The 12103-nt window shown below is 41.0% G+C and overlaps 1 protein-coding gene across 1 annotated transcript; it reads right to left on the bottom strand.

The window, feature by feature from the left end:
* Positions 1-1185: 1185 nt before the first annotated feature.
* LOC113481469 (dual specificity protein phosphatase 13-like) lies at positions 1186-3626 on the bottom strand. Its single transcript, XM_026851122.1, has 3 exons — positions 3426-3626; positions 2940-3157; positions 1186-2050 (listed from the first exon to the last, which is right to left on the bottom strand). The coding sequence occupies exons 1-3, from the start codon at positions 3584-3586 to the stop codon at positions 1851-1853; spliced, it is 579 nt and encodes a 192-aa protein (XP_026706923.1). The 5' UTR covers positions 3587-3626; the 3' UTR covers positions 1186-1850.
* Positions 3627-12103: the final 8477 nt, after the last annotated feature.

The raw sequence follows: 12103 nt of genomic DNA, 5'->3' as shown, positions 1-12103 counted from the left end.
TGAAGCAATACTCTCCCAGGATGAGCAGTATCTCCAAAAGCAGGTACTAATTTACAACAGGAGCAGCTTTCACAGCTGTGGCTTTGTGGGACAGATGTTCAGGGGCATGCAAAGCATTATCCTGATGGGAGGTTCCATTAATCTTGCTCACATGTGTCTAATTTTGCTCAGCCTAAATGCATTAAGATGCATTATTTCACTCACATGAATTTCAGATTTTTCAATACCATGTCTTCAAAAGGCTTCCAGACTAAAATCTACTGTAATGTGATTGAAATATAAATTACAATGAAATATTAACTCATAAATCCCTATTAACTCTAATGGAGAACTTCAAAGCAAATTCAGCTCCTCCTCCACCACTCTGCTGCTTTGTGAGGTATAAAGATTGTCCTAGCACTATTGGGTTTTAAATATGATTTTTCTAGCTGATCTTTTTACACTACAATGTCTTCTCCTTCTCTCATCAGTGGAGCTCTTTGGCAACATATAGGAAAATCTGAACAAACAGTTGGATAGACCTCTGAAAGGATCTTAAAGATACTTATTTTGCAAAGCATTTGTTATACTGCAATTTGGGAGGGATTTCTACATTCCCATAAGTGCTAGGCGGAATCAGCATTTGTGTCGTAACCTCTTCAAGAATTAAGGAGGATAGGGGGTCTGGGAAAGAAGAGATTCAACTCACAAGTCACCATGATCTACGTCTTCTAATAACCTTGTAAGTCTCTTCCAGGGGAAAGTGATCAAAATTGATGCTTCAAATGCAAACAAACAGCAGAAATGTATTTACTTAATCTGGCAGGGAAGGTTTATAAGGTTGGTTAATCAATGAATCAAACCAGTAGCAAAGGGAAAAAACAGATTTGATTATTGCTTCATCACAAGGTAACAAGCTGATTTTCAGGCAGAGCAGGAGCATGAATTTCAAATGGTGTTTCTGTATTAAAAAAATCACATCAGTTTAACTACTGATTAACTAGTGACAGTAAAAGTGACATCCTCAAAACATCTTAAAACTAATTTGTCTCAATTAAGCCTAGCCTTTGATGTAAGCTAACTAAGTTCCTACCTAGTTTAAACTAGGGGTGATTCAAAGCCACTTACACAGAACTGATTTGGGATTATTTGGAGGGAGAGTGAACCAATGAGTTCAAGCTCACAAAATGCTTTGAAGATCTGATATATTTTTTTTAATGTCCTCAATATATTACATAATATACATTATCTTGCTGAAAACATATTTACACAAGAAAAGGTTTGTGGGTTTGTTGACCCAGAGACTGCAGAGAGAGCTGCACAGAAGTTTATTCTGCTGGTGTGGGTCTTCAGGCTGTCACAGCTTCCTGTAGCACTGCAATAGTTAGCAGACCAGTGAAAGAGGAATGTTTCCATAGCAGTGCTTGGGCTCTTAAGAAATTGCCCTTGCCACATCACCAGGCCTGGAACACAAAACGCTCTTCTTATGAGACCACGCACATGAAAACTGTAACCAAACCGAGGAAGCTGATTATGCTCAAACATACTGTACAGCTAGATGCAACTATTAAATTGCCTCTGTCATTAGCACAAATTCAGGAACAAATTCAGTCCATCTTAACCACTGCAGTGGAGTCATCTCGTAGCACCATGCTAGGCACAGCAGCTCTGCAGCACACGGTGCTTATGGTGCTGATGTTGGCTGTACTGGTCTTGAAGGAACTGAGCTGTCAGAATTAATTCATTTATGGTTCTCTTTGATGCATAATTTTCTTCATTTTTCCAGCATGCATTGATCATAGGAAGATGTATATACACAATGGCTATGAAGGCTGAAACTCAGAGAAGTGAATATAAATGGGTTTGCCTTTTCAGCAGTCCCTCTGTTGCCGTAGTTGAGCATCCAAATTTCGCAGGTGTTTCAGAAAGCCACTATTGGGTGAAATCCATCTATGTTCCTTCACTGTTTTGATGGCCTCAACCAATGGCAAGTGGTGATTTATCATGAGATATGCTAGGACCAGGGAAGCTGACCTGCTAACTCCAACAGCACAATGTACCAAAATTTTAGCTAGTAAAAAAAAAATAAAATTATAACCACAGAAGAGAAGCAATACAGTGGATGAATGAACAAAGCAATTAAGTTGTTCTGTTGTGAGCAGGAGGAAAACCAAACCCACTGATTTCAAAGGAGCTTACTTGGGTGAAGAAGAATGCTAAAATCTGGCCTGAAAGGATGGTGCTAACACATTAGCCACCAAGAAAAATGACTGGTGTAGTACCATTGCATAAGGCAATTTGCTGCAACTGTAATTCTCTTTTGAAGGCAGAACTTGTGATACAGACTGAGACTGCTCCATTAATGCCAGTTTACTCATGCTAAGAAACGGTCTTTTATGTAATACAGGTTAATTAGTATTTTATTGCACCAGTGCCAAGAAGCTCAGTCTCCTGTGCAACACACTAAATATCCTTGGGTAAAGGTAAATCTTCTCCTTAGGGGCACAGCTCTGCAGGCCCTGTAGATGCAAGAAGATCATCTGCAATACATGACCCTCTTTATGCAGTTGGTGGCTGTAGAAATCAGTCTCTTGATTCATTTGTTCTTACAAATACAGTTGCCATGAGGGTCTCAAAAAAGAGTGTTGTTTCATGTTTTTACTTCCCCCTTTTTGAACCAGCCTTTCCTTCAAGATATTTGTCTCTATTCCGACTCCTCTCCTCTCTGCCCATCTCTCTTTCCTGCACTGTTCATCCCCTTTTCTGAGGCCAACTTTTTGGGACCTAGTTAGAGCTCCATCCATGTGCTCAGCACTCCCTCCTCCTGCCACACACCATGCAGGTGACCAGCAGCTGGCAGGAGAACACATAGTGATTTGTCCACCACTGAGCTTGTGGAGCTGACATCTTGCAAGATGCTGCCAACTCGCATAAAAATGTGACCAACAATAATTTCATACCTCCTGGTGTGTTCAAGGCGTTGTGGATAAATCGTGCCGCAGAGAAAAAGAACTGGCTTATATCAAAACTTGGGAGATCATGGGCTGGTACCCCATAATAATCAATGGTCGCTCCATAAAAGTCCTGGCCTCCGTGGCTGTATGCTGTGCCATGGGCAGCATTTAAAACATGGGTCACACCCATTTTCCACAAAACAAATCTGTTGTGAGCTGTTACTCTAAGGAAAAGATAAAGACAAACAAAGTGACATGGGTGCAGAGATATTTATGGAGCAGGAGAAGCACTACAATTGCATTTCCAAAGCCATTTGCTGGAGTGTCAGCTTGTGAATTTCTTCTAAGGGCTGAGAAACAAGTACTAGCTTAGTCATAATTTTATCTCGGAAAGAGCAATTAGCAAAACTATCAGCTGCCTAAAGCTGCACCTGTGAGGCATACTAACAGACAGACTATACAACAAAGGTATGTCTGTAAAGCTGTACTTACAGGTCTCCTAAAAAGAGATTAGGCCATACTTCATCAACGTGGTTGCAAGACGGCCGCCCGGTGTTCAGGAGCTGCTCAATTTCTTTAAGGGAGGGGATGTCCTCTGTGCATGCCCCAGCACCTTCGGGTCGCCCGAGACCCGGCGCCTCTGCCCCAGACATGCCGAGAGCCAGGGAGAGACCCCACTCCCACCAGCCAGAGGCACAGTGCTGGGCACTGGGGTGCTGCCAGCCCCCGGGGCGGTGACAGGGGAGGCCGGGAGATGGGCTGGGGCAGGTGCCAGGCATCAGCTCCTGCCACCGAGCCAAGTCTCTGCGCTGCGGCTTCCCCAAGCCCCCTCCCCAGGGCTGGCTGCTTGCCTGTGCATTGCACTGACAAGTACAGCCAGTTGAAACCGATGCATGTATCAAACATGGCATTACTGTGCCCTTACTGGTTCCAGTCCATTCCCCAGGGCTCATCCCCAGAGCTTCACTGCTCTATCACACAGCAGCCTCAGTGCCAGGAGCATCAGATGCATGTGGCAGCAGCCCCCTACCCACAGGATGCCCACCAGGACATGGCTGTGACTGTCCCCAGAGGCATCCTCAGCACAGCAGCAATACTCAGCAAGATCTGGCCATTCACAAGCTATTAAAGGCCCAATAAAGGAAAAATAGAAATCTGTCCAGCACAAGAAGAGTGGCAACTCTCCCCCTGTAACAATTGCTTCCCACTTATTTTGAGGTGCTTAAAAACATACCTGCAAAAGGGTCAGAAATGCAACAGCGGGTCACCAGGAGGTTAAACAACACATGGACGGTGATGTCTTGCCTATCATCAATAATCTAGAGAAATGTGTTTTTTGAAGCTACTGGGGTTTTTTACCAAATAAAATTATCTGAGCCTAACTGTATGTTACACATTTAATCTTTTCTATTACAATCACTACTTTCATCACTATCTTAATACAATATACCTGCCACATATTGTACAATACTTCCCTCTGTTAAAAACAGAACAAAGAACCTGAGTATAATGGCTGTCAGGTGAAAGTTGTAAGCCACTGAGTTAATTTATATAGGAAGAACTGATGAGCCACAGGTTGGAGACCCATCATATCAAATTGCAATATTAGTGGGCCCTTTCAAGTGCAGCAGTTCTTATGCTTTTGGTTTGTAGGATGTGTGACTCCTGGTAGGGGGTTGTAAGACTACCAGTAATGGAACTACAGGGCAAAACACATGAAATGCTCATAACCTTCCTTTGTAAGCCTGGCAGCTGACATGCAGAGCCATGGTTCCTCTACCAAAGCAGTCCAGAGAGGTGACCCAAGAGAAGCTTGCTGCTGACATTATCACCTGTAGAAAAAAGGCAATGAATGGAAAGAACCCTTGATCAGGTCTAAGCCCCCTTTAATCCACATGTGTTGATTTACTACAATGGAGAGAGGGTTTGTTATATTTTCTTTTATCAAGGCACATCTAATGGAGAGCCGCTGAGACTGTATTAAAGTCTGGGCTAATTAACTATGTTTAGGAGTACTCAGGGTGAGAGATCACCCTAATACAAGGTAATAATTTGCAGCATTAAAGGGCAGAAGTTACATGCAAGAAGGAGGAAGTGACTTTGCTTAGAGCCTCTCATGAAGCAGAAATTGTTAAAATTCTGTGGATTCAGTGAAGAAACTGTTTAAGAGCCTCCTGTATACAAAGAGCCTGTTAGTTCCTATTCCCATACATGTTCTGGCCTAAAAGGTGAAGTAGGAGAAACTAAAGCAACAGTGCTGTAGTGCTTATCTAGAGGGAGCAGTGGGACAAGCAGCCAAGGCTCTGCTCTGAGTGAGGTAACCAGCTGGCCAGATCCAGCAGAGGGGACTGTAAAAATGGTTGAAGTTATACTTCAAGCACTATATACATGTCCTTAATATGTTTCCTTGTTTTTCTGTTTTGTTCTTTTTTCCTTCAGTAAACTAGTACTTTTAAAGATTATTTATTTGTGCTCATGAATAAGGAAAATTAACTGAGCAGGTGAAGTTGTTTAATTTCGTTTACTTTTCTCAGGTTTCTGGGTGGAGGCTCAAGGTGAGGTAGATTTTTTTAAAATGTAAGCCCAGCCCATTTGTTGGCAATCAAGTTCTGTCAAGGTGACATGTTTAAGTCTGGCCCTTTTCAGCTGTAAAACTTTTATTGATCTCTACCCCAAATGCACAAAGAATTCAGAGTTCATCTGTGGCATGAAAGCTGATGAGCAGAGAAACATGAACTCCAGAAGAATGATCTGCAAACCCTGTGTGTCTCCAACATTTGTATGGTGTACAGCCACCTGCTTCAAAACTTTGGCCTTCCACACCTAGCATCTTCTAAACATTTAATAGTCTGCAAACATGACTTTAGTAAAGCTGTGTTACTGGCTTTTTTTCTTTTGAAACAGACAGGAGGCAGAGATGTGTCTTTCAAACCAGCTCCATTACAAACTAACCTACAGGAGGTAACCTCACTAGAGAGAACGAAAGCATCTTTTCCTGCTCCATGCTCTCCCTTGCCTGCTGTTCTCAGAGTATACCTTTCCTTCCATTTGTTTACACAGGATTTAGCCATCACATCTGTGGGCCAATGCAGGACAGTCAGGCTCTCTGCTACTAGGACATGCCTTGACAAGAAACCCCCAGAAAGTTGGAGATCCTTCTCAGCAGAAGTGCTAACTCCCCTAAGTGAAGCTTGAAGGCTTTGTTCCATCATCTCTCTGCTCCTGGAGTGCCTTATTTTGTCCTTGTGTTAACATTCAGGAAAAGGCCACGGTTCCCTGACTTTGTGAAGAATTGTTGCATTTCAGTTTGTCTAAAAGTAGCCTGGATGCAAATGCTAAAAAACTATGAAAAGCATGAACCTAGCTTTGTCCTCAAATTTGGCAGGAGATTCCTTCCAGGTGTAATCTTTTGTCTAGACGGATTTGGCTGTCAACAGCTTTGCTTTTTTCCTGGCCATTTTGAAGCTAGTAAGGATGAATGTAAAAAGCAACAAACTGATACATGGTTCCACTGAATAGAGGCAAAATTCGTTTTCTCTGCAGTTGGGACTTTTGAGATTCCAAGAATTTGGACATTCTCCTGACTGTTGGAATGATGGGCAGCTCTAAGCCAAACATCTGTATACAATTATATATGATCTTAAAATAGCTGCTGTTTCAGTTGAAATTAATGCATGATTAATTTCAGAACACTCAGCAGAAGGCATCCTTCTAATTGGTCTATGCCTTGTGATTACTTTGTAGGTAGTGCTTGAGTGCAATAATCTAAATCAAACATTTCCTGGCTAATAAGGTATTAGTTGGCAACAGTGTAAAATGCCATGGAATGCTCTAGTAACACGCAGCATGGTATTACGAGGAAAATGTGCAGCAGTGGAAAATGGGACATTCATAGAGGATCTTCTATTGAAAATACTGCTGTCAGTACTAACTGATGCCATTCTAGTGACACCTTTCCATCTCTCTCGTGAAAACTGGACCAAAATCAAACTCCTTTCACACATCCTGAAAAAAAGAAAGCTTTTATAGCAAAAACATTACATCAAGGAAGTTCAGCTAGCTATGTTTCTATAGGCATTCAGTCTCTTTTTCCATTACAGGAGTAAGAAATTTCAAGATTAGATGCTTGAAAGTTCACATATGACTGATTTAAGTATGCTTCAACAGAAGCACAGAGATTACAAGGAAATTATAAGGCAGAACCTGATCTGTACAAAAATGAGCTTACCAAAAAATCTCACCTCAAAACCCAGAAAAAGAAAAAAGCATGATTTAGATCAGTTAGCACTTCTAGTGAAAGGTCCCCCCCTTGCCATGTTGTTTTCTTTGCTGGAAAATAATTTTTATAAGCAATTCATTCTCTGTTCAGCTGCAGCCTTTCTTTCCTGCATAGGGTATTGAGATTTATTTGAGATAGATTGACTATTTCAAATTATTAAATGCTAACAGTATTACTTAATGACAGCAGAATGTTGATTTAAAAAAAATCCAAAAAACCATTAATATATCCCGTTTTCCTTTGATATATAATATATTGTAACTGGAGCTAGTTGGGAAATTTCAATATAAATTTCCTTTCTTCTTTTTGACTGTCAGCCTGAACATTGAATCAATGTGAATCTATATGAATTGAATAAATTATTTTTAATCTAAAGATGCACCCAGTGTAATTACACATTTTAAAGACTTCTTTTTCTTGGCAATACTTTAAAAGTATCTGTACCATATAATTTGTCATAAATTCTCAGACTGACATGTCAGCATTGGCATTGCCTGTCAAACTTACATCAATGTCACATGGCATGAAGTGACATAATTCAGTGACAGAATGAAGTTTATTGGAAATTTCTGTTAAATAAAGCACAAACTATTTAGATAATTCAGCCTTTTAAAGAATATCAAATGTTAACAAGAAGTACCTTTCAGCTTTCAAGTGCAGTGGCTAAGCAGCTATTCTATGTCTACTTTCATTTAAGAGTTACAAGTTTTAAATTGTGCTCTTTATCACTTTTCTGTGCAAGCCAATTTGGTAATTTTCAAAATATTTGTTAGGTGATGAAACTAGGCAGAGCAGTGAGGACTTCAAATAGAAACTGGCCATTGAGGCTTTCTCCAGTGCCGAGGTTGCAAATTGCTGCTTCAAACGAGCCCAGCAGCCTCCATAGGCTGGCACAGGACTCTCTCCAGTGATGCCTGGCCCATCTGAGTACATCTGTCTTCTCTTTTACAGTAGTTGTGACTTCTAGTCAGGGATTCACTGCATGGAAATCCCTTGCTGATTCAATGCACCTTAGGGCCTGTAAAGTTCAGATACTCCTGGATTCACATGGATGTATAATTATGATTCGTTTTCCAACCTGGACTTCTAAAGTCTAGAGACTGAATCTGGGAAGTCGTTTGTAGGGGGATTGCTGATCTTGCTATAAACAGAGTAGGGAAACAGGATGAGGAAACATTTGCTTTCATTTTTGCTTCCATCCTGCAATCTGGTGAACTGGTGGACTCTAGTGCATATTTATATTAAAAACCACACAACAAAGTAATAGCACTCTGAACAAAGCAGCACTCTCCTGGCACCTCCCACAAAAAGGCTGAGATCTGAAAGGAGTGTTAGCTCCAGGACTGTACTTAAGACACTGACACCGTGACCTATTCTGTGATAAGACAGGTCTGTAGCCTGCTACAGTTATTTTAGCAGCAATTTTTAATTTAAGTTTTTACTTATTTTTACATTATTAGCTTAAACCAGTTTTTTACATCCAGGCAAATTTGTCAATGTATTGTAAACTGTACTAAGCACCTGGAAGTGTGCAAAAAGTTGTGACTGACTGACAGTTGGTGAAGAAAAATTCATGGCAGAAAAAGTGGAGAATGCACGAAATAGAGAAACATAAACTCTTGTTTAACTAAATTGCCCTGCTCTCCTATAGTTTTGTTTTCCTTGTCAGATAACTTAGTTATTTTAAATGTGAATATGTGGACCTGGAGTAAGCAAAATTACCTCAATTTTCAACCAGCTTTATTAACAGGTCTATTATTAACAGGAAGACAAGGTCCATTTGATTGTTTTGTTTGTTTGTTTTGTTTTCAGATTCATATGTGTGTGTGCTATGGTTTGTCACTGATGAATTCAGACTTGTCAGTTTTTCATCTAGTGCATGAAGAGGGAAAGAAGGGGAACATTGTGAGGACTGAAATTGCACTTAATTCCTACATTGTTCACAGAGGCTGCTGAACTGGAAAAGAAAGCAGAACATTCCCTCCAACTTCAGCAACTCATTTGGGAAACTACACATCATTTTGTGTAGCAAATGAAACAGGATGGAATATACTGCTGGGAGATAAGCATTTCTGAAGCAGTATCAGGGCATGTGGCAATGAGCAGAAGTTCTACAGCTTCTGTTCTGAATATCCAGTATTTGATATATTTGAAATTTATATAGCCCATTACAATTGAGATTGAGCAGTTGTGGATATTTGCATCAGATTGCTCGATGACTTGACAACTTGATGTAGCTTTAAAGAATGTTGAAAGGCAAAATTTCCTTGTTTTACTGTAGCAACATGTAAGCATTGCAAAATATATTTTTTTTTCTAGTGAAGAAAGAATACAAAGCCAAATTCTCTGAAAAGGCTAGTGTTATTAACTTAATGGAACTACACTGGCACCTGCTTTTTACTTCAATTTAGACTTGTCTTGAACCTCATAATAATTACATCATCAATAAAGCAAATTCTGAATGTTCCTCAGACTGAATTATGCTACTGCAAAGGGCTGGCTGCACCACAGTCAGTTGATATACAAAACAGATTTATTTCTGGAATAATTTTTTTCTAATTCACCTGTCTCCTTCTGTTCCCTCCATTTGTATTATTTATAGGTTATGGAGCTCCTGAAGTTACAGTGCCTTGTTGAAGCTTTCATAAGTCATCTCTGCTGTTCACATCTGTGCTTTGGATCACCTTGGATAAACGACTGACCGAGTGCTGTCAGCCAGCTGCCAGTTTTATTTTTTCTAAAGACATCAGAAAAGAATAGTGGTGCAAAAAAGGGTGCATCTAAAGAGAAATGTTTTGTAATGATTGTTTGATATGAAAATTGGCAGGATGAGAGTCCTGTAAGTCTTCTCTGCTATTTTGACCTGACATGTGCCTTTCAATGAAGGATGGGGATATTTTCATTACTACACTGGTGGGTTTTTACATTATGTCAGGGTCACTCTATGTGTTTATTAATGTCTCATAAAAAATCTAAGAAAAATCCTATTTAGTGTGGTTGAAAACCTTAATCTTTCTCACATCCAGGCTGTACTAAGGTACTTCCTAATGATGGACAGAAAGATCATACTGGAAAAAAACCCATACTATAGTAACTTCCAGGAGTTCAGTTTTATATCCTTAGCCTGTTTTAGACATGTTCTGTTCTTCAGTCAGAAAAGCAAGATACCCTTGCTTCTCCCTTCAGCTGATCTCTATGGAGATTATGGATGATTTATTCTCTTCTTGGTTTATGACTTCTAAAAAATATGCTGCCAACCATTTACAGATTTTGAGTTTCTTATAGAGCTCGAAGGTGTTGTGACTGTACTTCCACATATGTAAGACCCATATTCCAATGGGTCGCCGCCATTCAATGAGCCATTCACGTGCCTGCACCCAGTGGGGAGGTTAATGACGGGATGGATACTGGGGCGTAAACGTGCCTGCGGGCCCAGGAAGGGATGCCCCCGCTCAGCACACAGGCCGGGCACTAGCGTGCAGCAGCCCCTCATGGTCAAGGAGCTGGAGCATCTCCGCTGCAAGGACAGGCTGAGAGAGTTGAGGTTGCTCAGAGAAGGCTCCGGGGATACCTTATATCGGCTGTACAGTACCCTCCAGGAAAGATGGGGAGGGTCTTATCAGAGAGTGTAGGGACAGCATGAGGGGTAATGGTTTTAAACTGGAAGGGGTTAGATTTAAATTAGACAGAAGGAAGAAATCCTTTACAGTGAGGGTGGTGAGACACTGGAACAGGTTGCCCAGAGCAGTTGTGGCTGCCCCCTCCCTGGCAGTGTTCAAGGCGAAGCTGGATGGGGCTTTGAGCAACCTGGTCTAGTGGAAGGAAGGTGTCCCTGCCCATGGCAGGGGGGTTGCAGCTAGATGGTCTTTAAGGTCCCTTCCAACCCAAACCAGTCTGTGAGTCCCGCACGTGCGGCAAGGCCCGCCACCCACGGCCTGGCCCCGCAGTACGCCGAGGCCGGCAGAGCCCGGCGGGAGGCCGGGGCGCGGCGGCGGAGAAGTGAGCACACACACATATGAATCTGAAAACAAAACAAACAAACAAAACAATCAAATGGACCTTGTCTTCCTGTTAATAATAGACCTGTTAATAAAGCTGGTTGAAAATTGAGGTAATTTTGCTTACTCCAGGTCCACATATTCACATTTAAAATAACTAAGTTATCTGACAAGGAAAACAAAACTATAGGAGAGCAGGGCAATTTAGTTAAACAAGAGTTTATGTTTCTCTATTTCGTGCATTCTCCACTTTTTCTGCCATGAATTTTTCTTCACCAACTGTCAGTCAGTCACAACTTTTTGCACACTTCCAGGTGCTTAGTACAGTTTACAATACATTGACAAATTTGCCTGGATGTAAAAAACTGGTTTAAGCTAATAATGTAAAAATAAGTAAAAACTTAAATTAAAAATTGCTGCTAAAATAACTGTAGCAGGCTACAGACCTGTCTTATCACAGAATAGGTCACGGTGTCAGTGTCTTAAGTACAGTCCTGGACCTAACACTCCTTTCAGATCTCAGCCTTTTTGTGGGAGGTGCCAGGAGAGTGCTGCTTTGTTCAGAGTGCTATTACTTTGTTGTGTGGTTTTTAATATAAATATGCACTAGAGTCCACCAGTTCACCAGATTGCAGGATGGAAGCAAAAATGAAAGCAAATGTTTCCTCATCCTGTTTCCCTACTCTGTTTATAGCAAGATCAGCAATCCCCCTACAAACGACTTCCCAGATTCAGTCTCTAGACTTTAGAAGTCCAGGTTGGAAAACGAATCATAATTATACATCCATGTGAATCCAGGAGTATCTGAACTTTACAGGCCCTAAGGTGCATTGAATCAGCAAGGGATTTCCATGCAGTGAATCCCTGACTAGAAGTCACAACTACTGTAAAAG

This window comes from Athene cunicularia (genome assembly GCF_003259725.1).
Source record: "Athene cunicularia isolate RWA chromosome 6 unlocalized genomic scaffold, athCun1 chr6_part1, whole genome shotgun sequence".
NCBI classification, from domain to species: domain Eukaryota; kingdom Metazoa; phylum Chordata; class Aves; order Strigiformes; family Strigidae; genus Athene; species Athene cunicularia.
This window is presented reverse-complemented; position numbering and strand designations above follow the sequence as displayed.

What these genes read in the sequence shown, in the direction of transcription:
- LOC113481469 (XM_026851122.1), bottom strand. Translation starts at nt 3,586, where the DNA reads ATGTCTGGGGCAGAGGCGCCGGGTCTCGGGCGACCCGAAGGTGCTGGG. An exon ending in AATCTCTTTTTAGGAGACCT is followed by an intron (nt 3,158 to 3,425) that starts GTAAGTACAGCT and finishes TCTTTTCCTTAG; the next exon opens with AGTAACAGCTCACAACAGAT. An exon ending in CGCCTTGAACACACCAGGAG is followed by an intron (nt 2,051 to 2,939) that starts GTATGAAATTAT and finishes TTTTTTTACTAG; the next exon opens with CTAAAATTTTGGTACATTGT.